Source organism: Toxoplasma gondii, chromosome VIIb, assembly GCF_000006565.2.
Source record: "Toxoplasma gondii ME49 chromosome VIIb, whole genome shotgun sequence".
In the NCBI taxonomy this organism is placed as follows: domain Eukaryota; phylum Apicomplexa; class Conoidasida; order Eucoccidiorida; family Sarcocystidae; genus Toxoplasma; species Toxoplasma gondii.
The window spans coordinates 2,688,916-2,716,701 of NC_031475.1; the positions used below are offsets into that span (position 1 = coordinate 2,688,916).

Below are 27,786 nucleotides of genomic sequence, written 5' to 3' on the forward strand. Positions count from 1 at the left end.
AGTGGCGAAATTCATCGAACTGAAGTATGCTTGTCGCTTTTGGCATGGGCTCGACAAGCCCTCCGGATTCATGACCACTCCCTCTGTTTCATCCAACGAGATGTTCAAGCGGACAGCTATTCCGGGCTGAGGTGAGCTCACGGGTCTAGCCACATGCAATATAAACATATATCTACAAGTACTCAGACCTTTCCAGCCACATACAATACACTTTTCGATCCATGGATACACCTTTCTAACCACATATCATACTATGTATGTATATGGATATAGTTCTTATGCGTTCATGTGGATAAACAAGCTGTCCGAAGGGCAAACCACCTTCCTTTCGATGTGTACACACATATTTGTGGTTGTCCTTGTATTCGCTCAAGAGATGCACATGCGGAGCTGTGTGCTAGAATATATGTCTTTTTAAAGAGAACTTCTGTCTGTGTCACTTTACAGAAAAACTCTCGTCAATGTTTTAGCTGTGCAGACGCACGTGTCGGTCGTCTTGTTGGCTTGCGCTAGTCCGGCGCCAGCGCGTCTCGCTTTTCTCCCGCGGCTGAGGGCGTCTCCGCACGTTTCTCCGCACGTTTTCCCCGCTCTGTCCTCAGTTTTCCTATTTTCCGTCCTGGGTTTCCATTTGAATCGAGCCTAGCTGTGTCGAACAATAAAGGCGCGAGATGCCAGCGCCCGCCACGCGAAAAAGACAGCGTTCCGGGCGGCACCGGAACGCGGCGGGCGCCACGCTGACGAGAGCGGGAGACTCTAGATGCCACGAGTCTTTTGAAACGCATGCAAACGGAAGAGACCTCTCGTCGTTTTTGTCGCAGTCTTTCCTTCTTTGTCTTCGCGATGATCCATCAATTGTCACTAAGTCACCTCGCGCGCTTTCGAGACAGCTGTCCGTCCCGCCTCGGGTGTCTGTACACCCGGCTGGTCTTGCGCGTGGCATCTTTCGCGTGTTTTGAGGCAGCGTTTCTTCAAGAAAAGAGAAAGACGCTCTTCTAAGGGAAATGCGACAAAAAAAGAGGACGGTTCTCCGAGGAATCGCTCTCCTCTTCCCTCCACCCTGTCTCGCTCATGCAACTTCCCTTTCTTCTCTTTACGGCTGCCAGGCGCATCCTCTCTTCCTTTTCTGCCGTCTTCTCTACCGCGGTCGCTGCCTTCAGGAGTATGTGCAGAGGAAATCGATTTCTCGTCTAGGGGGCCACCCTTCGTCTGACACACAGCTGAATAAGCTCGGCGACTGCAGACGTCGTTCTCGTCTTTGTCGTCTTTGTTTTCACGGCTTCCTGCTCCATCTGCTGGCTATCTTCCTTCAAAGTTCTCTCCGCTGGCGGCGCCCCTCCGCAGTGGTCTCCCCCTGGGCCGATCCAAAGGTCACTCATGCCAGCAGTCGCACTTACCTTGCGCGGAAGCTGTCTCTGTCTCTCTTGTGTCACACTACCGCGTCTCGCTTTTGTCTCTTCATCATGCGCGTTCTCTCTGTTTCACCTTCTTCCTCTGTGTTCCGACTTCTTTTCTTTCAGCTCCGACTTCCACGCGTCGTGTCTCCTTCGCTGTGAGAGATCAGCGTCTCGCACAGGCCCCGTATCCCAGCGTATCTCGCCGCTGTTCTTGGTATCAGGGAGCCTCTCTGTTCTTATCTTCCTTGGCGTATCGTCTTCTTTCTTTGCTTCCTCGTTCGTTTTAGTCCCCTCGGCTTCTCTTCCAGGAGTCCTTTCGTCGTCTTCGTCTCACTCGTAGAGAAAATCTTTTCTCTCCTTTCTTGTCTGTGTGACACTGTCCTTCTTTGTTCTCTCGTTCTTCCTCTCTCTCCGTCCCCCGTATCCTCCCCTCTGCTCTTCTTCCCTTCTTGCCGTCTGCTCCTCTTCTCGTCTTCCTCTTTGTGTCACAGGCGGTCTCTTCCACTCTTTCTTTCCTCGCTGCCTCGTTCTGAGTCTCTCCTCAGTTCTGTCTGTCGTTTCGCTGCCTCGTGCTCGACTCGTTTTGTCACCTCTGCATCTTTTCGGTTTCTTTCCCTTGCCTTCTCTCTTCGTCTGTTCTCTGACTCTCCATCTTTTCTCTTCTTCGGCTTTGCTCTGGCCCTGCGTCTCTAAGAACTCCGTGCTGAAGCCGTTCTCACGATGGAAGCGGAGGCCACCTGGGGGGTGGCGGGGTCGGGACAGTTTGGTTCGGGAGCTCCTCCGAACGACGGAGACGCCTTCGCTTCTGCGCGCTCTTCTTCCTCTCTGTCAGCTCCTTTCTGCGCCTCAGCTCAAGGTCCCGAAACGAACTCCGGGGGAACAGACACTCGCAAGGAATCTGCGCAAGACACGCAAACGACTCAACCCGCACCTGCAAACGCGACTGCAGAGAACGCATTCTCCTTCAAAGAGGACTTGTGAGATCCTCACAAACGGACACACTCTTGATTGATATCTATGTTTCTACATGTCTGCATAGACGCCTACACAGCCGTGTGCTGCACACACTAAAATATATGTATATATATATATATGCATGAATTTATGTGGGTGTGTAGGAGAAAGTATGCTCCTGCTTCTCCGTTTGTATATTTGGAAGTGCCAACAGAGAATCGGACACCGCTTGACGCCTCCTTGCTACTGTCCTCCCTTCTCCGGTGTCACATTAACATGTATACATGAATAAGTTGCACACATGCGTGTACTAAATGCATGCTGTTTACGCAAGTTATATGGATATATATATATATATATATATGGTTGTGTTCGAGGAGAGTTCAGAGAGCATCGAGAGACTGTGGCTTGGTATTTGCAGAACCTCAGACTGGTGCTTAGCAGTGAGTCGTGTAGACAGCGGACGCACGCTGTTGGAGCGTCTGAGGGCTGCGCTGCTCCTCCGCGCGAACGCAGCGGTTGAGCAAGCGAGCAAAATGGAGAGTCTCGTTCAGACGTTTGTCGCGACCAACCTCGAAAGCAAGTGAGTCTCCGTTCGCTGGCCAGGTGTACATACAATGCAAGTTGGTGAGTCCAACAACTGTTGTTACCCCGGGCGTTTGCCATTTGTTCTCAACTCATTCTTCCCTAGAAAACTAACAGAAAAAACCCGTGGCTTCCGCGTCGTCAACAAGCGTGACAGGCCCCGCGTGCGGTGTACGTACACCTCGTGATTGACGTCAATGTTTTCTGTTTGTTCGAATCCCGAGCAGTCCGACCCCGCGAAGACCCTCATTATTTTTGATAGATGCGTGCTTGTTCTTCATTCGGATCTATTTCCACAATTATCGCCTTAAGTATGCCCTCTCGAAGCCCTTCGTAGCGCCGGTGTGCTCTTCGCTCCGCGCTCAAGAACGCAGCAAGCGGAGAGTCTTCTCCCGTGTCTTTTCTGTCTCGGGCTTGCTGCTTGGGGGTTTCCTCATGATTGTTCTGCCTGGTTCCTTCGAAGACCTGCTGTTCGCGACTGTCCGGGTTTTTGCAGGACCGTCATGTCTGCCGTCAACGCTCTCCGTCTCGAGGCGGTCCACCAGGCCGATCACTGCAGAGAGTTCGCCGAAGCGATTCGGAGAGACGTCGTCGAGGGAACGCTCACAAACACCATTCACAACCACTACCTCGTCCTCCAACAAGTGCGAATCACCTGAATCTCACCTCTCCCGATAACTCTCGGCTTTTCTCCATATGCATACATATATATGGATATATATGGTGATGTGTATGCGGATCTGCGAATAGGGACGTGTAGACAAAAGGGTATATATGAATGGACAAGAGTGCACAGATGAGCGTGTGTGTGTCTGGACATATATTTATAGGGACATACGCGTAGCGGCACACATATATGCATATATATATATATATATGTAGAGATATATATATATCTCCATACGTGCATGGGTCTGTTCTGTATTTCGTGTTCCGTGAGGTCGGTGTATCAGCTGAGCATCCGTTGTGTTTCAATTATCGACAAGGTGATGTTTGTCTTTGTTCTTTCTTCCTCTCAGATCAAAGCAGACGGTTCGGAGGCGCAGAAGGAATTGACTCTGGCAACGGTGGACCATCAGAAAGTACGCTCTGTTCTTCACCTTCACTCGTGGGGATCTCAGCTACGCGCATGTTCTAAGTAGTGATTCTCTGCATGCATACCCGTGCATATTTACGCATATGTATAAATATATATATATATATATATATATATATGTATATCAGTGCGTATACATTGGAACGCATGCTTGTGTTTTTCTGGTGTGTACACTCCACTGGGATGTCTCGGTTGGCTATGGGGGTCTGTCGGTTGGCTGGGTAGACAGCTCCGCTCATAACCCTTTTCGCGTCTGATTTCGTGAAGCGCGTGCATCGCACTTTTTGGTGTGAATGCACTTTACACATTTGTCTATTCCTTTTTGCTTCTGAAACCTTCTTCACAGTCTGTCCCTGCGCTTTCGAAAAATCCGTAGGCGATGCACCGCTACCTGCGCTGCAGCAAGGAGGCGGCGGCGGCAGCTGTGAAGGCGCAAGCGGCAGAGGGTGAGGCGCCGAATGTACGTACAGAGCTTGCGTTGTCGGCGATTCGGCGCTGCGTGGAGGCGAAGGCCGCGGAGGACGAGCACCGGGAAAGTGTGGCGCGTTTGAATGCTGCCGCGCAGGCGAACGAGAGGAAGATGGCGATTATTCTTCAGTCCTTGCAAGACATGGACGAGAAGCGCATGCTCTGTTTCCGCGACGCTCTCCGAAAGGCTATGGTCTACCAGGCGGCGTATCTGCGAAACGTCCAGTACGACCTCGAGCAAACCATCAAGACGGTGGACGCCGTCGACCCCATGGCGGACCTTCAGGAGTTCCTCGGGAAGTATCGACTGCCAAAGAAGCAAACGGGTGCCGACGTGAAGGTGCAGAGTTGGGTAGAGCTCGACAACACTTTCGGAGACGCCTTGCAGCCTTCAGCGTCTGTCACGCCTGTGCCGTGGGCGCCGGGGTCGACGCCAGCCCACGGCTCTTCGGGGTCTTCTGCCTTCCCTACCTCGTTCGCCGCCTCACCCTTCAGCTCCTCGCCGCTCGGCGTCTCTTCTCTGGGGGTCAGTTCTGCAGCTGCAGCGGCTTCCAATGTCGCGCGATCATTCCTGCAGAAGTCCCCGTTCACTCGCGTGATGCAATCCGCCGCTTCGCTCGTCGCCGGCCGCGGGCCCGCCAGCGAGTCAGGTGTACATACGCCCCAGGTGCCGGAGGCCGCGGCGGGGGAGTCGCTCGCCGCAGAGGACCAGCGGCCACAGGGCGGGGGGGGGGGTTCGGCGAGCGGAGCAGGTCGTTCCGAGGAGAAACGCGGGCGCCGAGAAGAAAAAACCTCGTTTTTCGCGCTGATTACGAGAAGCGAGGAACAGGACCTTCCTGCCAACGCGGAGAGCGGAGACGAGGCGAAGGTGCGATCTGAGAGGGAGTTCGACGCCCTCCTCGACCTGCTCTGGTCAGAGGCTGAGCCAGCCGAGAAGCGCAACGGCGCGGGCGATGTGGAATCCGAAGGCAGACCCGTCACCGCGTTCGTCGTCGACCCCGCCCAGTGTCCCTACAGCCCAGAGGTCCGACACCAGCTCGATGCGGCACTCCCGCGGCTGAAAAGCGACTTCGCCTCGCCTGCGAAGCGCCTCGCCTTCCTTAAGGCTGTCGAACGCAGGCGCCGAGCGTGCATGGTTCGCGGCCACAAGCAAGTGTACCTACACCACATGCTGTGCCTGCGAATCCTCGGCGAGATCAGCGAGTGGCTGCTGGACGCCGCCGACGAGCAACTGGACGTCTGGACGGGGCGCATGCTCCTCCTTCTCTCCATGCAAATCGCGGCCTCGGGCCTCAAGAGCGCAGACCCGCAAATGCAGACCTTTTCTTGGGTGGACTTTGCTCAGTCGTGTGCAGAAATCGACAAGAAAGATCGAGGCGACGCCCGAAACACCCTACCCGCGACCGAAGCCGAGACTGTTCGGTGGTCCCTACATGTAAGTGCTCAGATGCGAATTTTGCTCGGAACTGAACAGCAAGCGAGAAAAGAAGCGCTCTGCAGTTTCACTTACGCCCGAGGATCCCCTACGTTCGCACAAACGTACCTACACATACATGTCCGAGACATGTATACCGATCGCATACGTATATATAACGCATTTGTGGATGTATATTTTGAGGTGCATGCGTAGAGGTCGTTCTCGGTAGAGAGAGATTTCGCTGTGAAGAGAGAGGCATTTGCACCTCAGTCAGGTGGAGGGGGGGTTCTTACAGACAAAGACGTATTTCGAAGCGGATTTTGCGTGTCTTGATTTGTGTCGCGTTCTTATGAGGGTTCGGAGCGAAACAGTTCCTGTTGTGGCCGTCGCAGGCTTCTGCGTGGTGTGCATTTTCGTTCTGTTGTGTTTCTCTCCGCCTCGCAGCGGTGCATCTACCACCACCGCTACTGGAACCGCGTCACCTTCTGGGAGGAGGCACTCACGCTGACCATCAGCGAGGAATTTCAGCGCCAGAAGGTGAGAACTTCGCGTTTTTTTTGTCGTTCACGTCATGCCTAGCAGACTCTCGTGCTTCCATTCGTTTTCTTCGTAGGAAAACCTGGAAAGAATCCACACCTTTGTAGAAGCAAAAAACACGCAGGCCAGATTTCAGAGAGGAGAGAGCTGGAGGGACACCATACCGTGCAGCATGTCGGCACACAGGGAAGACAGTCTGGAAGCGAACAAATATCCAGAAGACAAGCCGTCACGAATGTCGCTGTGAAACACAAGAGTCCTCGCGCCAGAAATCCACGCGCAACAGCGATAGATGCCGCGCGACGCTTTCGAGGGGTCGAAATGAATTCTTGGAGAGTCGCAAAAGACAAAATCTTCAACGAGGACACGCAGAACCGCATGCGGCCTGGCGAAGACTCTCTACTGATCCACGGAAACAGCAATGCTGTACTTTTGCATCTATTTGAAAGGACAAAGGAAACAGAGTGGATTCTGTCTAAGAAGCAGTTTCATCAACACTCACCCTGCTGGTTTATTTACACTTTAGTCCCTGTTCAAATATACAAGTATATATATATATATATATGAGCATGTATGTGGAGCTGTGTCTTGCATATATATATATATATATACAGACTCCATTTTATGCAGCTAAACATAGGCACATTTTAATGCGGACGTAATCAACTGTGCACCTGCGCATATATATATATATATATACATGCATATATTCCGATGTGTTCCTTGTGGTGTGTCTGCTGAGTTTTGCCATATGTGGCGAATGACTCACGTGTATTTGCCATTTTTCTGTGCATGCAGTTGATGGAGAAGTGGCGAACTATGGGCGACGAGGTTCTTCAGCAGGAGGAGAAGGCGTTTCGCGAGAGGAATCCTTGCTGCGGGTGTCTCACATCTTTTGGTAGGTTTTTCCAAACATCCCCGTTTTCCAGCGCCGAGCAGAATGCGGTTTTCTTCCGCCTTCTCAGAGAAAAGAACAAAATGCACTTGAGAAAACTCCATCATCTCCCTTTCTGCCTTCTTCTGCATCGCCTCCTGTGGTCGTTGCTCCTCGCTGGCGTTTCTTCTTTCTTGAGAGGAAGAAGGGAGACATGTCGATGTGGAAGTCACGAACGCGGAGACCGGCCGAGTTTCCGGCGCCTCTTCGCGGCTGTCTCTGTTGCATGCAGTCCTGTGCTGCGTCTCTGGGAGCATGAAGCTCTTGAAAAAGACATGAACGTGAAACAGTTTCAGATGTTGAAGTCCTGGAGTTTCGACTTCCTCAGGGTTAAGCTGAACTTTTGCTATGTTCTGTGTGCGTCAGGTTCTTTCATGGTCCTCTACGGCATCGCCCCCGAGCAAGTGCAGTCTCTCCTTCTCGTTGTTTGTCGCGCTTGTCACTTGGAGGACGAATTCGCAGCCCGCCTCGTCGAAGGAATGCAACAGTTCGCTTCCCCTACAGTCAACGCTAACAAAGCCTCCGCTTCATCCTCTTCTGCAGCATCTTCTTCTTCAAGTGTCTCCTCTTCATCATGTCCACCTTCTTCTTCGTCGGATCCACCTTGTTCGTCACTTCCCTTTGGCTCGGATTCTTCTTCAAGGAAAGTCATGGGGAGTCTTGGGTCTCCCGGAGAGGCGGCGCGGGAAGCAGGTGTCTCTTCCGCGGAGACAGAGATGAGACTGAGGGCGCCCGCAGAGAGGGGAGGAGACAGTTGTTCTCCGCGTGCAGGCAGCTTCGAAGAGCGCGAGCAGAAACGAGAGGACGAGAGACTATCGGAAGCGAAGGAAGTCAATACGCCTGGCGAGGGAAGGGAGGAGAAGGAAGAGCGGCAGATACACGACGGGCAAGAAAACGACGAGACATTGCAAAAGAGAAAAGACTCGGAGAGGATCGGCTCTTTTTGATGAGAAGCGCAGACGAGCATGACAGATGAGAAAGCAGAAACCAGCAAAAACATGAGAAGAGGAGACACAGGGAATGAAACGAGGAGCGAAGTGTGGAGAGAAGACAGAGCGAGTAGAGAAGGGGATAAGACGGAGAAGGAAAACAAGGAGAAAGAAGAAAAAAGTGAAAGGACCTCTAGGGAAGACGCCTCCCCTTCGGTGCTCCTTAGCCAGTTGAGGAAGACAAAATATATATTTCTTCTCGCTTTTTGGACTGCGTTCTAAAAAGGTTTTTCCGAAAGATTCTTTGCATGCAAAACCGAAGAAAGAAACCACGAAGGAGCAGCAGAGAAGATAGCTTTTAAGAGAAAAAGAAGATGCCCTCTCTTCCGGAGTACGAATCTGAGGAGACGCGGACATGGCGTATCAGCTCGGACTGTCGCATCTCCGAGGGAAAAGAAGAGAAAGGGGACCTCTCCACAGTGTACATACAGTAGTCGTTGATCTCTGTTTTTGTCTACAGTTTCGTGTAGGTGCAATTGTGTCACTTTTATCTTCAACACTTGCTTGCACCATGTTCACGGGACTTTTGCATCCGCAGTGAAAGGAATGCGTCTTGAAAAGACTCTTAGACGGGCGGCTCTCGTGCTTCTCGCGCTCTAAAAGATTCGATCTGCGAATTCAGTCATTGGCAATTCTTTTTTATCCTAGTCAAATCACATTATTTCTTATGTGCAAGATTCGTAAGGTACGCCGGGGATGAGGCCAGATACTCTTGGAGTGCTGGCTCTCGGATTGTACAAAGAGTTCAGTAATTCATCATAGACGCAACGGTGTTTCTAGACACATTTCTGGTATGAAAAGCTCGTTGTTAACAGGCTAACTGGGATTCAGTGTAGAAGGTGAAACGCAATGCGGCATGTAAGAGTCAAACCTACAGAAAGAAAGGTGGCTTGCAATTGATAATGCAGACGTGTGTCTCGATAGACTACAGTGCTGCGTAATGAATCTTCGCCTCGGTGAGAAAATCAACTAGCTCACTGGCTCGTTTTTCAAACAGGAAACAGGGATACTTGTGGCAGCTCCAGTGTTATCTGGAACAAACGAAGACTATTTGAGTCACCATCACATTAGCTGCTTTTCAAACGATTTCTCTGTAGAACTCAGCCAATGTTTAATTCTCCAGTCCCGGGCTCAAATGCGAGAATAAGTGCTGAGAGTGTTTACATAATTCATGGACTTCTGAAGCTTTGCTTGCTCAAAGTCCCCAACGAACAACACTGCAAAGAGTCCCGAGTAGTCGGGAGCAATCCGTTCCAAGATGATGTCCATCTGTGCATCTCAGTGGATTGCCGGACATTTGTGTGCGCCGCCAACTTCCCGGCGAAACATCCGTTATGCTGAAACAGAAGTTCCTGAAGAAAATGGGTAGAACGGGGACGACACTTTCAGCTGCATGGTAGGCTGGAAACGCGGGGAAAAGATCCTTCGGCGTGCGTCCAGTCGCTGCGCCTCGGCAAGAAAAGGGAAAGGAGTGTCAGCGGTAAACCGTAAGCCCTTAGAAGAAAGAAATGCGTGACATTGTCAGTTCTGGGGACTTCGCAGTGTAAAAAGCCTGCCACTGTGAGGAAGAAGGCAATACAAGGGAAAGACGCGAAAACGCAGAATGTGCATGTTCTGGAAAAACTCCGTACGTGGCGTGAACCCACAAATTTTACAAAAGTTTTTGCGCCAAAGTGAAATCATGGAAACTGCACAGTCCAACCTTCTCCAAGCAGACGGTATACAATTACATATTTTGAACTATATACACCTTTATGTATACACCTATATATATACATTTGTACGTTCGTGTGAATAAACGGCTCACCATCTCCCTGTCTATGTATATACATATGGATCTCTGTATATGCATATATATAGACATGTATATGGAATGGTGTATCTACACCAAATGCGGAAGATCGTGTTGGTGGTGTCTGTCGATTGCGAACAAAGAGCACCCCGCGGCTTGTTATTGTTGTCTGTTACACTTTCTGGATTCCACAATTTTGGTTGTCGCAGAAAACTAGGGTTTACGGTTTTAAAGCGTTGTTCCTTCAGAACTGTTGTTTCGCAGGGACAGCAGCGATCTGCATGAATGTAGACTAAAACATCTGTTTAGGCTCCTTAGAATCGCCGGCCCTTCGTTGTTGTCCGCCTGCTAGTCGCCGTTCGTTTCTGTGCTCGCGTGCGGCATAGCCATGAGGCCTCGATCATTTCTCTCTTTTTAGGAGAGAAACGTAGGTTTCTCTCGCTTGCTTCGAAGACAAGCAGCGTTTTTTCTCTCGTTTCTTGATAGGCGAAACTGAGGCAGAAGGAAAGGTGAAGCAGCCCTGTGCGTTGCGCGTTCTTCGATTGCTTCTCTGGTGGGTCTACCGCGCTCGTTCGGCGAGTTTTCACTTGCATGCGTTTCGTTGAGCCCGAATTCTTTTGAGTCGGATCCGAGAAAGAAGGGGAAAGAGATGAAACTTGACAGCATGAGCGAGGGGAGTTTTCTCGCAGCCTCGTTTCTTTTCCTTTTTCTCGACCGCGTTCTGTGAGGCACTCTCCTGTCGTCTCTTCTCCCTTTGTAGCAGCTTGCCTTCTCGGATAATGTTAACCAGAGAGTGCAGACAAGATTGACTGTTGTCGGTTTTCTCTGTGGCATTCCGATCCCCAGTGAATTCTCAACACACTGGTACCTCGTCCTTTTTTTCATGTGTGTTTGTCTCCTTTTCCTCTCTTCTGTTGCGCGAGTTTCTCCTGGTTGTCGCCCTTTTGTCTCTTCCCTCATCTCCACTCAAGCTCCTCTCCTTTCATCCTTTCCTCGGTTTCCTCTCTCCTCTCTCCGTTTGACGCCCTCCTCTTCTTCATCATTCACCGAATCCTTTCCTCTCCCTCACCTTCCCCGCCGTCCTTTTTTCTCGCCACTCCCTCCCTGTCTCCTCTGCCTTTCTGTGTGACCCTCGCTCTCTCTTCATAACTTCTCTTCGCATCCTTCAATCTGCTCTTCTCTCGCGTCCTCCTCAAAATGGCTTCCGCAGCGTCTCTCCACCGCCTCTTCGCCCAGAGGGCTGTACAGACACTCCGATGCTCTCGCGCCCCTGCAGCGAGCAGCTTGCGCTCTGCGTTTTTTGGAGATTGTCTGAAGAAGGAATTTCTCTCCCCTGTTTCTCAAGGCCCTCTGGAGAAAGTCAGCGGTCAAGCCTCTTGCCTCGTCGCCACACGCAGCGCCGCTGGCGGCGCCTACTACTGGGCGCGAGACCGAGCAGTGAACTACGAAGACGAAGCTGTCCAGGAGTGGAGAGAAAAATTCAACAACCTCAAACCCTACAACGATAAAGGTGACGCTCTTCGACATGTCAGTGCCCTAAACAAGCCGTAGCACACCAGGCGACGTACAACACTCTTTCTACTCCATATATGTATATATATATATGTATATATATATATATATGTATATATATATATATATATATGTATATATATATGTATATATATGTATATGTATATATATATATATGTATATATGTATATACGTATATGTGTTGTTTAACGCGGGAGAGTGCTTCCGTGTTTTTCTTCGTTGGTTTATGTATCTGCCTGCATGGTGTTTGACGCAGCCGCGTTCATATCCAGTGTCACTGTAGATGCATGTATGTGCATGCGCTGAAGCGGGGGAGAAATTGGTGTTTATTTTGCAGAACTACGTGCGTGGCGGCGAGTCTTTGATTCGATGGACCGGGACAGAGACGGCTTCATCTCTCGCGCAGATTTGCAGAAGACTCCGGAGTTCACTTTGGCCAAGGCTCAGAAGCTGAAATGTAAGAAAAGGAAGGTGCTAAGCTGTCTTCATAATGCAAGGAATGAGGAAGGTAGCTTCCTGCCTCAGGGGTCTTCCTACACCGTATGAAGCGCGATTGTACGTGTCTGTACACTGCATTTCTCGGAGTGTATATATATATATATATATATATATATATCCTACGAGTCGGGTTCGTGGCGTCGATCTTGAAAGTCTTTGTTTCTTTGCTCAGGGGATGCAAGGTCTTCTGCACTATCAGTCAGAGATAAGGTGACACTTAGGAGGAAAACCATCTGGACATCGTGTATCAATATTCCAGAGATGACGAGGGTAATCCGGAATCCTTCTTGGCCTGGACCCATTAAGCTGGAACTGGTCCGTCTAGCGTTTGACTATGTGAGATGTAAAACCGTGTAGAGTATATCCCTGATGCCGTAAACTCCTGGACTCCAACACTATTGAAAACTGTCTTAAGCAGTTTAATTACGATATCCACACAGGCAATTTCTTCGTAGTGACTGCTTCTACAACAAGGAGAAAACATCTCACGAGATTGCATCGGCTGTTGCAGAACGTCCAGCTTGAAACATGAGCTAAAAGACTTCAGAGACGAGTTGTGCGCTCCTTTCCCCACCGAAAGAAATCAAGAAGACGCACTGGAAACGATACCCAGGGAAACACCGACAGTCTGTCTCATTTGACATTCGATAGTCGACGAACTGCCTGATTCAAACGCACATCCAGGGGTCTTGCATTGCGAGGAATCGCCGGACGTGTCACGGCAAGAATACAGAATGTTTCATTGAAGCAATCGCAGTTAAAGTCTGGACGTAGTGAATCTCCATATTATGCATTCAGTGCATGCAATCGTCTCTGCCTCATGAGCCTGCCGCTGTCATTAACCAGGAGGTATATATACACACATCATACCATACATGCATACAAACATACATCAGCATACTTGCATATACATACATACATGCTTCATACATACAAACTAACTCCATATCTGTTCAACGGTGCATGCATATATATATATATATATATATATATATTTTTCTGTGAATATCAATTTAGTGATATGTGTGTGGGTATGTGGAAGGGGGTGATTATGTAGCGAATTGAGGTAGGGAGAAAAGTTATTTGTGTCTCTGCGTATTTGCGCAAAATTGTGTTTGACCGTCTTTGATAGGGAAGCGCCTTGTTTGCTTTTCGTGCGTGCAGACTACGACGCGGACAAAAACAACCTGATTGACTTCGGCGAGTTCGTGGAGGCTTTGTACAACGTTGACAAAGAAATGTTTCTTGAGTCTTTCGAGGGTTTCGATCAGGTCGACATTCAGCTGGAATTCGACAAATACGCCAGTAGGTCTCTCCCATGGCCACACAGCTTTACTGTTTATTTGAACCCTACCCTATATCTATATATCTATATGTCTCTCTCTATATATATGCATGTTAATACATATGTATATATCTTCAGTTCCTGATGTATTCCTGTGCGCGCATGCACGCGTGTGTGTGAAATTCTTTGTCTGCGGGTATCCCATCTCCTGAGTCGATCCAATTGCATCGCCTTCTTTGTATGCGTTGCGCAGACCTGTCTGTGAACAGCAGTGCGTTTTTTTCACTGTCCGTGGATCGTTTTCGCGTGTCTGAAAGTGAAACGCGCGAGACAAAAGCTGCAGACATGTCAGTGGAGATTTTTCCTGTTTCCCGTTTCATGTGTGTGTACGGAAACGAAGCCCCCGCAGAGGCGTAGCTAGGAGGCGAAGTGCATATACATGTCGACCGTGAGGTGTGTCTGAGTTCGAGCGTTAGTGTGAATGGAAGCAAAACGCGGTGTCCTGCTTTCTCTCAGTAGTTGACGACATGAGCCCGACGAAGAAACACATTCCCGAATCGCGGGTGAAGGAAATGATGCTCGATCGCAAGTTCACCTGTGTCACGTCTCTGGACGCAAAGCGGCTCTTCCAGGAAATGGACGTCAACAAAGACGGAGTCGTTGACTTGGCGGACTTTAAGGAGGTAGGTGGTCCTGACGGACTCTGGAAGGAAAACTGAGAAAGCGAGCGAAAGGAAACGGAAGAGAGAGAAATTAAGAGAGAGAGGAAGAGACAAAGAGAGGAAAAGAAAAAAGGGGCGATCTTTGGGAAGGAGCAACGGCCGTAGGGGGATGTAGAGATGACAGAATTTAGTCATGAAGAAGAAAAGGTAGAAAGTGGAGAGAAAATGAGGATTGTTTGGCCTTTTCGGGCCTGCGGAAAACGAGTCATATCGAAAGCTCTTGATTAGTGCTTTTTAGTAAAGTAAGGAATCCCATTTGATCTCCCGTCACACTCCGCATCTTTCTACGTGTCACAACATTAGCGATTTCAAAGACCATTGAACGATTTAATTTTTTCGAGATGCGAGAAGGAGTGAGTGGGGAATCGCAGCGAGGCGGGCGTCGGCTTTTATGCGAATGCGAACAAACGTAGAGTGTACAGACACCTGGATAATGGTGCTCGAGAATTTGATTGGATTGTTTTCCATCCCAGAAGCCGTAAGCGCGGGTGCGAGAAGAAATGAACGTGAACAAATATCCAGTTTGCAGAGTGCGTGCACGCTTCTCATTTTACTTTGTTTTTGTCTCCTTGTTCGCTTTCAGTGTGTCCAGCGACGATGAGCTGTCGACGCATGTAGAAGGACAGCTCGAGTTTTCTGGAGACAACGAGGGAAGCATCGCATCGTTTCTCGGACCCTTTGTAGAAGCAAACAAGGAAGAAAACCTCATTATTCAAGAGGGACAAGTTTAGCCCCGTCCTAGTGGGCGTCGACATCGGAGAACAATTGGGGGCTCTGACTTTTTGTGCTGCGTAGGCAAATGCATGAGAAAGGGCGTTCAGGCAAATCTAGGAAAGACACGCGAGCAGAGAGGCTCAACAGACGAGGAGGGAGAATGAGGAAAGAGGCACGAAAAAGCACGAGGAGAGAGCTGGAAACGAAAGATGGAAGCAGAAATGGATAACTAGCGACTGCGGAGCACAACACAGTGGCTCGATTTGTGCGAACGAAGTCGTGCGAATGTGAGCACAAGTACGCTGGAGAGGTTTGGGATGAATGGGCAGGATCTTGTCCATTTTTCCCAAGGAAAGGGCGTAGTGCGCGTGTCGGGATTTTGGAAAAAAACCGGAAACGAGGTCTGATCATTCATTTCCAGCTTACCCTGATCTGTCGAATCACTGGAGTTCGCCGCACCGGGGTCCTTCTCTGCTTTTGGTTAGCCCTAGTAGGTCTCGAGCCTACATTAAAACTGTGAAGGTCTGCTGATTTTCTTGCACGGGCGTGGCGTCTAAATGTGAACGCCCTCGGAGGTAGCAGCAGACGCGCACATCTAGAAAGAAACCTGTGCATTATTGAACGGCATCCAGTTTACTAGCGGTAAACATTGAGTAACAGATGCCATGATTCACCGATGCCCCCGATAGTACGGCTGGTCGCCGCTTCAAGTTGCGTGGAATGCCGTACAGGCGCTTCCTGAGAACGACTGCAAATCCACAGAACACAAAAATCTGATTGTCCTCAGAGTCCTGTGTTTCAAGAAGCCACACGGTACGTTAGTTCTCAAGGGGAGAGAAATTCGAGGCCAAGGAACTGAATGCGTCTTTCCCTGAAATGTAAGATGCTTAGAACCTCGAAGAACCGACGGGATCAATCGGAAAGGAACGAATCCTAGACAGGGCAAATTCATTTCAAGGACAGGTTCCTCTGTCAAACACGTAGGTCTCCTCTCGTGATATTGTTGAGCCCGGCCAAGAGCTTCAGCTCTGAAGAACCAAAGACAGAGTGCCGCAGGACGCATTCCCGATTCCTCCGTGCATGCAAGAAAGAGAGAAAAGTGGCAGGGCAATATCCAAGTCAAATATCTCTTTCAAGGTGGTGTAACATGCACATTGCTTCAGGTATGCAACGAAGGAAAAACGGGGAACCCTCAAGAAAGAATACTGTTAGTTGAGGCAAGAGCGGTAAACTTCCTTTCGAGATGATATGGGAAAGAAAGTAGTACACGAACTGAACAGACTGCATACAAGAGGCGCTCGAAGAAGAAAAGAGTGATTCCTTCCGAAAAATTTATCAACAAACAGGGACACTGAACGGCAGAAAGGAGCATAGAGTTTAAGGGCGACGGGCCGGAGTACGTGTCGTCTCAGTCAGCGACAAGCAAAGAGAAACCCAGTAAATAAAACAGGCATAGGCTCGCCGCGATGGTGTGGCACATCACGGATGTTTACACAAACCAGTAAAGAGTTATACGTAGATTCTCGGCTAGCAGACACCGACTGCTTCTCAGCACCATGGTTCCTCGCTACCGTGGAAGATTTGTGATGGATTTGGTGAAGGGAATAAAAAGGTTTCAGGAAAGCCAATGTAAACGAGACTTGCCCTTGCTGTCTCAGATTTTGGTTTGCCACCCAGATGACGGTAAGGCGTGGAAGTGCTTGCTGGTTGAAGAACACGACTTCTGTGCTTCTTTAAGAAAACAAAAGTCCAGTCCGCATGTGCATGTCTGCTTGTTTCCCCACTGAATACAGTATTTTTTTCTGCGGAATGAACTGTTTTCTCCGAGATCTGCACACTCACGGTACTTCCCAAAAATTCCGAGTTGTTAAGTCTGGGTTTCTATCATTCTCCACGCATCATGGATCCTCCGTTGCTTTTTCGAATGACAGAACTATCCAGTTTCTGTACGGAAAAAAGGAAATTTCACTTTCAGCCGTTGTAAAAGACTGGTGCCTCTCCCCGTAGCAGCAGAAAAAGTAGCACGTCTAAAAATGCGAAGTCCCGTCTCGAGTCCGCGGTAGCCCGCCGTTTCGAGGATTTGCGAACTGAAGCAGACACGCCAGCTGACAGACCGCAGCTGCCAACGACATCTTTGTTGTCGGCGTACGAAAGAGGACACGTTGCCAGTGAATTTCTGTGTTCATCTCCGTTAGAGACTATGCAGAGAACAGACAAGTTCCTTTCTTTACAAAGCTTCCCTTTCAAGCACCCGCGTAGGGACAGGCACAAGCAATCGCCTTACCGCCGAGATGTCTTCTTTTCAGGTTGGCTGCTTTTAGCGCTCGTTTCTTTTCAGGGATCTTTGGGATTTGAAGAGTCTGGAGTATTTTCCGCTTCGCCCTCTTGTCTGCATTTCTGTCCCTGGAACGTCTTTCCTCGTCTCTGTTTCACCGTTGTCTTGCCGCTGACCAGCCCCTCTTTTCTCCGGATACCTCACTAACTATTTAGCGTGTCTCCCCAGCCGACGGTTTTTCCCATTGCTTTCAAGGACTTAGCAGAGAAATGTTTCGCTCCTTTTTGGCGGTCCATTGGGAAGCTGGTAAAGATAATTTTCCTCCTATACGAAAGCCTTCCTCTTCGATGTTGTCAGGCTCACTGTCGCTGAGTCCGTCGCCTCGACGCGGGGTCGACTTGTGAGTAACTATTGTCGCGTCTGAACTTCTGCTGGTATGTTTCAAGTTCAAACAGGCTAATATGTCGTGAGGCATCACGTTGAAGTGTGCTGTTGGGAGTTCTGACTTCGAGTGCTCCGCTGCCTCGAAAGGGAAGCCTGGGCAAAGGCTCCGGGACCCGTTTGAGGTTGTCTGGGGCAAACACTCGTCGTACCAGACATAGGAAACACGCGTTGTAAAAGATGTCGTTCATTCTTGAGGAAGGATCCAGTCCAGATCCACTCCCATGTTTGGAACAGGATAACTGGATAGGCGAGCGCGATGAACTCCCAGGGAAGGCGCTCCCGTACGAACATGCGCATGTCGCAAAGAAGGAAACACAGCGCCTGCGAACGCATGTCACTTTCCTGTGGATCTTCAATGCGGTGCTCCAGTCATCGACAATCGCCATTGCTGTGTGCGCCTCAACTCTGACCTACCGGGGGCGAAACTCTACGAGCTGGCCGCTTGCCCTCACGCTAGTCAACTACCTGATTCTCGCCCTCGCCATCGGAGCAGGGGCCTGGGGCCTGCGCAAAAAGAATGCCCGATTGCTCAAGCAGTCTTCGTCCATAATGATCGCTCTTTGTGCCATCTGCGTGTTCGAGTGGTGCTACGAACTCCTCTTCATTCTGGTCTTCTCGAGACGCGCGGGAAAGTGGCAAAAGGGTGGCCAGTATACGGCCGAACAAATCTGGGAATTCAACGCGTGGATAATCGCGGACGTGGCAGCCGACGTGCTCTCTATAGGAGTCTGCTTCATCTCCAGTGAGGAATTGAGAATAAAGTTGCTACAGACCGGGGCGGACGCAGCCGGGCCCTTGGAGCGCAAACGTGTGTGAACACTGCCCATGTCATACGGCTTAGCAGTCTCATTCAACTAGTCTAGACTACCTGCTTCCAGATGGACTTTGTTGGGGAACATGCATCAGAGGACGTACGCGGTGCACACAACCATGTTCATAAGCCTGCGAGCGTAGTTGCCTGCAAAGCAGTGCTGCTGATGTAAACGTGCCGATGTCTAAATCTGTATATGAGCAACTGTACCGAAGGCCACCGCATCAGTATGGCAAGGCTTATTCAGTTTGAATACAAAATATTCGCGTAGTAAAAATTCGAACACAAATGTGTTTAAGGGGTGGGAGGGGTACCGTGGCGGGCAAGGCCCCAGTTCGAAAATGAGTTAAACATATATATATATATATATATATATATATTTGTCGGTTGTTTCTGCTACAGGCCACCACACCTGGGAACTCGCGAAGGTGTTTGAAATGGAAGAGCAGACGGAGGTGCGAAAGAAGAGAAACTCCTGGTGTGGTTATGGCACCTTCCACCGAGACGTTAACAAGTAGGATATTCCGTCGAATGTTAACCGAATGTAGATTGTGTCACACGATGGTGTTTCGTGACGTTCATTTCTTCGCCGGAGGCTCAAACAGGTGTTACACTTCGCAGACTGCTTGACTGCAAATTTGTTACGGCACGTGGAAAGGGACCTGACAGTGTGAACTCGCAAAATGGCTGTTTTGCTGGACGCCGTTGGGAGCGAAGGACTGTCTAAACGGCTATAGTTACCGAGCTTGGTGTCTGTAGCGAGATCGGGATGAACTCTCGACCATGCAGGGAGCATTGTGCATTTGCGTCAAAAGAATCTGGCACTTTGTGGATGACGCTGCAATTAAAAAAAGTACCTTGTCAGTTTCTCTGTGCGAGTTGCACACAGCCGGAGCCCTTAGAGCAACACATTACAGGGGGAAACTGTTTCGTGTTTCCAGGTCGCTCACTGTTTCATTCTGCGAAACTCTCTTGAAGACCATCTGAAGCGAGAAGCTTTAGTGCTCACGACTCAACGCATTCGAAGATAGTAAACTATTTTAAAACGTGCCCGGTTTTCTCGAAGCCGTTTCGATTCAGGTATCTAGACGCGCACCCGTCTTCTTCAGCGTCCGGGTCACTTCTTTTAAACAAAATAGCCGAACGTGGGGATGCCAGACACTCGCTAAAACAGCAACGGTTGACGAATAGTCTTCGCTGCATTTTGCAACACGTAAGACAAATCCTCTACAAATAATGTGCTGAGACGATGCTTTGCGAAGAGAATAAGGCTCGTGATGCAGTTTGTTTTGATGGCCTCAAATGGAGGAAGCAGGGCTATGAAACCGTGAGAGCAAATTCGAAGCGATCAGCGTCATGGGATCCTGTTGACAGTCCCCGCCTAAGACTACGAATTCTCATAAAACGTGTTCAAGCGTACAGCCAATCAGCAGTAGTTTCTACAGCTTATTGGACGCCCCTGTGGAACCATGGCGGTTTTCAGCGAAAGAAATGGACGGAACACTGACAATTCTCCTTACACCGCAGAGGCAAGGCAGATTCTTTGGGTATGACGCCACCAAAAAGTAACTGCGTTAATAAAGAAGCATCCGTGTGTACTGAACTCTAAGCGGCCCCCGGGGAAATAAAAAAAAGGGGGGGAAGAGACGCACACGTAGTGTGCTTAGTGACAGCCTTTCCTCTCTAGGAATGCCCTGCAGCGTGTGACAAGTATTTGCTCGCTTCCGTGTCTTGCAAAACTGCAGTCACACAGAACTGCCATATCTTCTCTACGCCAGCGTCGACTCAAACGTGGCGTTTAATGTAGACCAGAGTCACGATAGTGTTTCGCTTTCAGCACGTCAGCTTTCCTCGTACTGCTGGACAATGCCTCTTCTGACTTCATTGATCTGTTCTCTGTATGCGTTAGCTTGGGCAGCTAAATTCTGCAATGAAGGGAACGGAACAGGGAGGACGGACAAAGTGGACGCAAACAGCTGTACTATGAACGGGTGATTTCATCTCAAATCCGTGTCATCTGAAATCTATTTTCTATTGCATGGATCCGGTGGATTCCGCACATCTGAGCGAAGGGCGCAGTCGGTTGGTTTTGCATCCATCCTGGGGCCATACAAACGCTGAAAAATATACTGCTGAAAACAGAAATACTTCAGTCAACTTCGCCGTCATCGGAATATTCGTTCGAGTGACGCACGCATCTCTGTCACCAAGGTTCTATGCGGTGTGCTGGATTTTCAAAAACTACGGGCTACAAGTGTCAAGACAACCTGCCCTTACCTCCGCTCGTGATATGCCACGAGAGACGGGAATAAGCATCCCTTTGCCGTCCTTGCAGAGACCTGGCAGAGCAACGAGTCCCAAGTAACAGGAAAAACCGTAGAGGTGTTGAAAATGTGGTACCTTATTTCTTCGCTCTTAGGAGCATTTTCACTGCGATCATACCCGTGAGTATACGATCTTGCACGGTGTACCAGAAACCACGTTTAGCGCACAATGACCTAAAACAGCAAGGTTCCGTCTCCCTCCGTTGCTTCTATGGTTCCTGCGTTTCGGGATCATTAGGGTCACAGGCGCCTCAAGCGACAATCAAATCAACCTCAATGTCAGATTCAATTGTGTAACTTCGCTCTCAACTGAGACCCAGCTCCATGCTTACCGGCACTCAAGGCCCTCTCGAGGTCCGCTCCTTGGGCACCGACTCCGGGAGCAAGAATATAAAGGTCCGGGCATGCCTTTCGCACCTCGCGAAGAGCTTCTATATCTGTTGCTCCTACTACGAGTCCGACACCACCGCCCGACGCATTATGACGGAGGCCATGTCCAGTCGTGGATGGAGAGTCTTCCTCAGAAACGCATTCTGAGTTCGGATTGACAAAGTGGAGCAAGACACGGACAGCGGCACTCGACGATGAGGCACAGATATGTAGCAGGCAACGTAGTGTTCGAAGGGAGAACTGGACTACTTCTCACGACGTGGTTTCATTTACTACAAAGCTCGCGGTTTTTGTCGCCACCGCCCCGCAGAAAGTGGCTCTGTGTAAACGAAAATGGCAGGTCGGGCAAGTGCGGGCTCGGAGTAAAAAGCTGCCTGAGACTCCGTTGAATCTGTATGGCAGGTGCTGAGGATTTTTCTCCTCTGGGGTGCGACTTATCAACCAAAAACTGGAAACGCGGATCACACTCCTGGAGCGAGAGAGATGCCAGTTCTGCCGAGCGGTGTAGCTAAGCATGAAGCTCTGGCGACACGGGTCGCTCACAAAAGACAAATACAACGGAAGAGAAGCTGGTCTAACGAAGCTGACGGACCCACTCTCACCTTGGGCAAGTTCGTTGCAAACTCTGGCCATCTGTACATACAGCGGGACATCCTGAGTGTCGGAGCTTGACTCCACCCTCACTGGCAGGGTCTGAAACTCGTTGGACGATTGATTCGACGTCTTCACAAGTACAAATACGCCTTTGTTTCGATACGACAGAAACGGTCGAACTGCTTCTCTGCCCATGTAGGCGTTGACGGTGACACCGTCCGCCTGCGCGACATCAAGCAGCACATTTTTGACAAAAGACACGATGTAATGCGTCACCCGCATAAATGGATGAGATCGTTACTGCCATGCGCTGACAATAGATCACTTGTAGACCGCAGATTTGCCACCAGACGAATCGCGCACGTCATAAGGCTATGATATTGGCGATATTCTCGTCGGGCGCATGCATACGAGATATCTTGTAATACATTCACTGCAGCAGCACGCGTATGTATACAGAACCGACTCGATGTTAATGAAATAAACATGGTTCTACGTACTCTCTTCAACCTCTTAGGGCTCGAAGTTCCATACCTTGAACGCGTCAAAAGCCGAAGATGCGTAGGCTTGCGCCGTCGATCCTATGTCCCCTCTTTTGGCGTCTAGAAGAATAGGAACATCGTCGGGAATCAGCGCGCAGACTCTCTCGAGTGCCTACACGTGGCGACAAGCGGCATTCGATTATGGCGCGAAAGGTTTGCACCCTGTACGCGGTTCGGGTCTTGGTAAGGCGCGTACAGAACAGACATATCTCTAGTCTGTCCGTGGTGACTGCGAAGGAACAGGGAACTGCGCCTTTCAAAAATTGAAGGTATTTCCCTGTCCCCTCCGAAACCGCTTCACCAACCCCCTGCTTCACCGCTATCCCCACTGCTTGCTTTCAATACAGTTTTTCGGGATATACACAAACAGGAAAACAGTACCTAGGCAGTGAGGAAACATAGGACTGATAGATTCCAGAATGATGGCCGAACTTCGGACAACCGCTTCATACTAATGAAAGATGACGTTTCAAGTGGTTCTGTCTCTCAGCGGTACTACACGAGCATGTGCAGTGTATCTTTGCAACTGAGGAGTTGGAGGTACTCCAAATGCCTGGTAACGTTGTCGGGCTAAAGTATATCTGGCCATGACAACCATGCTCCATCCTCACATTGAAATACGTACCTGCAAACCCGGGGGACCAAATGCCTCAAAAAACGCGCTGTTCGGTTTGTAACAACACGTAAAAGGAAGAGTTTCCCTGATGATGCGTTCACAAAATACAAAGGCACGCTCAGCTGTGGCTGGCGACGGGAGGTCCGCGATGTGCGGATCAAGGCCGACTGTGAGCAAGGAATCTACCGCTTCGATCCTTGCATCCAATGTCTTGAAGAAGTTCTTGCACCCTTCCGAGGTATTCACAGCAGCCTGGACAACCGGCTTCTCACGCAGCGCGTCTGCCGGCATCTTATTTGACAGTTCTTTGGAATTGTCACGGAAAAATGTCTGTACAGCTCTTAGAGTTGAACTGATTTACAGATTGAAGTAAAACTGCAAACATTCGCCAAATCTGCAATGTACTGGCTCAGTCCAAAACAGATGGTGGGAGCGGCAGTCTATAGCGTTGTTTAGGCAAAATATGAAGAGAAAAAAACTCAAAGAAGCGCGTGTGAGATATCGATTCTAAAAGAAAGGGAAAGGACAGACGCATGCACGCTGGTTTAAGAGTGACGAACAACGGGGGACTAGGCATGACACACATGTAACACCCCCTTCCACGCTAGAAGTTTACAAAGTCGGCTTGCTGTTCGAGTTGTAAGGGCAGTAACCCCCCTAGCAACGACTGTATGACGGAAAGCTTCAACTATTCCGTATGTCCCTTCCAAAAAGGCACAGGACCGTTCAGGCAGTGCAACCATACGGGGCTGCTTGCAATGATCACATCGAGCATGCATATTGCTTAACGTTGCATGCCGTCCGCAAGCCAGGCAAACATTGGGAGGAGTGTGTTGTCGCCGTTCGGAGTTTCCGCAGCGAAATTTGACTTTTTCGTAGACTTTTTCTGCAATGGTCTTCGTAACTTAGCGGAAGACGATGTCAAATTCATTGTCGAATTCGCACATTTCCCTTCAATCTAGAAAGGTGTTCTCACTCGTAACTCCCCCGCAGGCAGGCAATGGGGGGGAGGGCGGGAAGAAAGTTCCCGAATAGCAGTGTTGGACACGTGCAACGTACCCGTTTTTGAAGAGGATGCAGTCCTCGTATTCTATAGGGAATCTGTGGAAGCTTCTCTCACAATTGTGAATCCACCGACGACTGCTGGTAGTTTTCACGAACTTCGGGGAAAACTGAGAAAGGAGTATCGAGGTGATTGGCATGGCTCACGCCACGACGACCAAAGCGCACTCAGGCGACAAGCGGACGTACAGATATGAATGAACGGTAACGAACAGCCCGCGACACTGAAATTAGGTTTCCATTTACAACCCCGTGTGGTCGTGCTCACAATCGCAAACGTACCTTCAGGAGGACTCGTAGTTCACGACCTTGCGGTGAAGACGGGCCATAACTGTCCCGCAGTCATCATACACGCGTGCGTGATTTATGAATTGTAGGCGCTCATGGAACTTGTGGTCCCATACACTCGGTTTCCACTTCTCTTGGCGGAAACTTCTTTCGTTTAGCAACACTGGGCTGTGTCCCGTGACAGGGGGTGGAAGTCAGGCACTACGCTGTGCAACTGAATATTGCGTACACATGCATATCTATACACGTACACTACAGAGGTGTGACTGCACCAGCCTTTTCCCGTTTGGAGATATTGCACCATGCAGGAGGGCCATCTTGCTTTTCTTGGTGCAGCGTTGTGGAGCACTTGGTCAGGCGCTTGTGCGATAACTGCGAGCGTGTGAGAAGCTAAGATTCGATCTACTAAACCGTACCAATCTAGGAAGCACATTCCAGATTTCAGTTTCTCTCTGACATATCAGAGAAGCAATACAGTCTTCGGTGGATTACAAACACTGAGGTTGAAAATCGTCATTCTCTCTCGTGGCATTTGATGCAATGCTTGTGTCATTTTGACAATTCCTCACTGTCAATGCAAAAAGTCCGAATCCCAGGAAGAAATTGCATATCCGGTTCTCATGTGTGCGATACAGGAAAGAATGCTGAATGCTATAGGAGTCAACTGCATTGTACCCACCATTTGGTTATGGAAGAAATAGGAATCCTGCACTGCATCATCGGGTACACTACGGCAACCACAACAGCCTCCGTATTGCTCTGCTGCAGCACTTGACAACTCGAGAAACCTGAACTGTTACGCTGTTCGAACTACATTCTGTTTCATTACCGATTCTATACAAGTGACTCTTCATCGCCTGCAAATGTGGAAGGAGATTCTCTCGAAGGGATGACCTACACTCAGGAAGCTCTGAAAGATTCACAACCACCTGTAGAGCCTACGAAAAAATAAGCAAACCCATCGATGTTACCCATCGGTATATTACCGATGGTTTCGTACTCAACACATTTCTGTTAACAAGTCAAAATAACAAAAGACTCTTTGCATACATTGCATGGGGGTAGGGGCGTTGCCCGGGCACTACCCGGTCGCCATCGAAACGATTTCAGCTTTTTTTGAATGTACAGCGCCGTCAGTGGTATCAGGAAAACGAGTCACGCACACCTCCCTCGTCAGTTCTTCCTTGTTTTTAATGATGACATCATCCAGAACAGGGCGGTGTGTGCCATTACCATTCAGCGCCGCATGTTTGTGTTCTCTGCGAGTGACGACGATGCACGAGCTCTGACGTGCAGTAAGCGTTTCGGGTACGTGCCATTGGCGAGCAGTCATTTCTGCCGCGAATTCCGAAGCCAATGGCATATCTGCACGATGTCCCCCCGTCCGAATCTCGCAAACAAAACAGAACATCTCGTATGTTTATGGCGAGGCAGCTCCCTGAAAACTGGAATATACAATCTTCGATGGCGGGCTCACACACGAGGATTGGCTCGTATTGCTGCGTACCTGTGCAAGACTGGAGGGATCCGTTTCCAAAAAGCAGAGAGCTGTCACCAGAGGAAGAAGCCCAGCTGCGCACTGTTGTTTGCCTTCGACTTGTAGGCATAAGGCGCTGAGAAGAGCCACTGCCTGTCTGCGGCACGAATCAAACGTAGCTACTGCCACTTCAGCGTAGGAGGCGTTTTCTTGAGAAAAAATGGCTTGGGCGAAGTATTCCTGACGTCGAGCACACATTTAACATTTGGAGCCGCAAATCTAGAAGGGGGGAGAAAATGCACCAGCACCACACGGCGTACATGATTGGACTGAACACATTCGACTGTAAAAGGGGCGACAGTGTCGCGGGTTTCCTGTTGAGAGGCAACAATGTAGGTCACCGCTGAAGTTTGTGCGACGGCACGCACTAGGTCGAATATTTGTTGTTTGATGAGTGGAGAGCGAACGTTCTAATTCATGATCTCAGCCTGTCCACATGTGATGCGCGCGAGGGTCAATACAAGCGTCGCAACGTCGAATCCACATTTGAAAGTGCGCTCAGTACGTCCATGCAAATCTCAATGAAGGAAAATTCCAAGCGAAGTCGAATATGTTTTCCTCTGCAACATCACGGCATCCGCTGTTTCCACGACTGCTTGGTAGCTCGCGTTTCCAGTAGAAGGGCAGCACTGCAGGGACGTCACGAAATCGTACGCATACGCACATACGCCCGAGATGCGTCGGCACATCGAGGCGTACCTTTAACTCTTTTGCCTTCTCGTTGTCTTGCAATATCTGGATTAAAAGAAATCCTTTTCCCGCTGTGACGCAATCCGGTTGTGTTCGTGGATGCAAAGAGAATCCCCAATCTCGATAGTTAGTCGGCGGCTCGTCCGCATTGTAGATCGAAGCGGAAGAATCGCCGGAGACGCACACCAGTGGGAATCGCTTCTCAAGCATGACAGTAAGGAGGTTCCCAACGAGAGGCACAAGCCCCTTGTCTACCAAGGATTTTCGAACCCCCTCATCCTTGCACAAAGCTAGGACAAATTCGAGAACAGCTTCAATATTACTCTTCCTCGTTCTCTGAGGTGGCGCTTCAGAATCCTCAGAGAGCCCTAGGCACGTTATGCCGTCACTAAACGCATCGGCGCTTCTACTCTGCTTGTTCTGGAACGACGGAATCTCATAGGGGGCGAAAGCGTCAAAAAACAAGGAGATGAGACTTCCATGCGGCAGCTGCACTAGTTCGCGCAAAGCATCTGGGGAATACACTCCAACGGTGGTCAGGAGTCGCAAGGAAGAAATGCGAGCTGCAAGATCGCCTTCCAAGAAAAGATACGCCGAAGCAGCGGAGGTGGAGCGCTCTAGACGGTGAAGAGCCTGATGGCTGTTGAGATATTCCTTCAATTGCGTCGGCTCCTCAGGCAACCCCGCGACGTCGCTCCCTATTCGACCCGTAGACGCCTACATCGTAACAGAGGCATCGGCCAGAATGACGTTGATTCCCAAAAGCCAATATCAGTACACAGGCGCGTGGCTAGTTTAGATCCGCAGATGTGTGGTGGCTGAGTCAAGACTCCACAGTGGAAGTCAATGGTTGAGAAGATCTGCATGTCATGAGTCCCAGTCTTCTGGTCGCATACGAGTGTTTTGGTAGTTAGAATTGAACGGGAGTCGATGGGAAAGCAGGACCATATTTCAGGACATTAGTTAGCCCACTGTGTATATGTTCGTCTTCCAAGGGATTGTCTTGGATATAACCTGGAATTATCAACGCTGCTGCAAGTTCTTCCTTAGAGGAGCATCACCGCTCCGCGAGTTCCGAAAACACAAGGTGACCGTGTTAATTGACGTAACCACGAAGGTTTGTGTGCTTCAACTATGCGTGTGATCTGTGTACACTTAGAATACGGTTGATGGTGGACAGATCGTGTACTTTTTGACTCAGTCGCTGTTGAGAAACATGATCCATCTCGTAACGCGGAAAAATATTCACTCACCATCTGGCTGAGAAGTGGAAAAAGTGGTGCTTGTATGTAGGA

At 49.7% G+C, this 27,786-nt stretch overlaps 5 protein-coding genes across 5 annotated transcripts; 4 read left to right on the plus strand and 1 right to left on the minus strand.

The window, feature by feature from the left end:
* Positions 1–795: 795 nt before the first annotated feature.
* Positions 796–9,084, plus strand: TGME49_259720 (hypothetical protein). Its single transcript, XM_018781216.1, has 8 exons — positions 796–2,371; positions 2,770–2,931; positions 3,430–3,577; positions 3,953–4,015; positions 4,406–5,932; positions 6,359–6,451; positions 7,250–7,349; positions 7,752–9,084. The coding sequence occupies exons 1-8, from the start codon at positions 2,115–2,117 to the stop codon at positions 8,330–8,332; spliced, it is 2,931 nt and encodes a 976-aa protein (XP_018637051.1). The 5' UTR covers positions 796–2,114; the 3' UTR covers positions 8,333–9,084.
* Positions 9,085–10,785: 1,701 nt separating this feature from the next.
* On the plus strand, positions 10,786–15,740 carry TGME49_259710 (protein kinase). Its single transcript, XM_002365124.1, has 5 exons — positions 10,786–11,676; positions 12,037–12,156; positions 13,362–13,502; positions 14,002–14,165; positions 14,788–15,740. The coding sequence occupies exons 1-5, from the start codon at positions 11,364–11,366 to the stop codon at positions 14,803–14,805; spliced, it is 756 nt and encodes a 251-aa protein (XP_002365165.1). The 5' UTR covers positions 10,786–11,363; the 3' UTR covers positions 14,806–15,740.
* Positions 15,741–17,045: 1,305 nt separating this feature from the next.
* Positions 17,046–19,443, plus strand: TGME49_259700 (hypothetical protein). The gene is made up of 2 exons (XM_002365123.1): positions 17,046–18,379; positions 18,851–19,443. Exons 1-2 carry the CDS (start codon positions 17,815–17,817, stop codon positions 18,964–18,966), a joined length of 681 nt encoding a protein of 226 aa, XP_002365164.1. The 5' UTR covers positions 17,046–17,814; the 3' UTR covers positions 18,967–19,443.
* Positions 19,444–20,289: 846 nt separating this feature from the next.
* TGME49_259690 (orotidine-5-phosphate decarboxylase/orotate phosphoribosyltransferase) lies at positions 20,290–23,205 on the minus strand (the record flags this gene model as incomplete). The annotated part of the gene is made up of 6 exons (XM_002365122.1): positions 20,290–20,373; positions 20,726–20,787; positions 21,105–21,305; positions 21,765–21,978; positions 22,291–22,410; positions 22,924–23,205. The coding sequence occupies 6 exons, from the start codon at positions 23,203–23,205 to the stop codon at positions 20,290–20,292; spliced, it is 963 nt and encodes a 320-aa protein (XP_002365163.1).
* A 2,179-nt stretch (positions 23,206–25,384) lies between these two features.
* TGME49_259680 (hypothetical protein) lies at positions 25,385–25,867 on the plus strand (the record flags this gene model as incomplete). Its single annotated transcript, XM_002365121.1, has 1 exon — positions 25,385–25,867. The coding sequence occupies one exon, from the start codon at positions 25,385–25,387 to the stop codon at positions 25,865–25,867; it is 483 nt and encodes a 160-aa protein (XP_002365162.1).
* Positions 25,868–27,786: the final 1,919 nt, after the last annotated feature.

Bases quoted from the DNA above. Each gene is read 5' to 3' on its own strand.
- TGME49_259720 (XM_018781216.1), top strand. From the start codon at position 2,115: ATGGAAGCGGAGGCCACCTGGGGGGTGGCGGGGTCGGGACAGTTTGGT. The intron at 2,932-3,429 runs GTGAGTCTCCGT...GGGTTTTTGCAG, and splicing joins GCGACCAACCTCGAAAGCAA to GACCGTCATGTCTGCCGTCA. The intron at 3,578-3,952 runs GTGCGAATCACC...TCTTCCTCTCAG, and splicing joins ACTACCTCGTCCTCCAACAA to ATCAAAGCAGACGGTTCGGA.
- TGME49_259710 (XM_002365124.1), top strand. From the start codon at position 11,364: ATGGCTTCCGCAGCGTCTCTCCACCGCCTCTTCGCCCAGAGGGCTGTA. The intron at 12,157-13,361 runs GTAAGAAAAGGA...TCGTGCGTGCAG, and splicing joins CAAGGCTCAGAAGCTGAAAT to ACTACGACGCGGACAAAAAC. The intron at 13,503-14,001 runs GTAGGTCTCTCC...TTCTCTCAGTAG, and splicing joins GGAATTCGACAAATACGCCA to TTGACGACATGAGCCCGACG.
- TGME49_259700 (XM_002365123.1), top strand. From the start codon at position 17,815: ATGTCGTTCATTCTTGAGGAAGGATCCAGTCCAGATCCACTCCCATGT. The intron at 18,380-18,850 runs GTGAGGAATTGA...TTTCTGCTACAG, and splicing joins AGGAGTCTGCTTCATCTCCA to GCCACCACACCTGGGAACTC.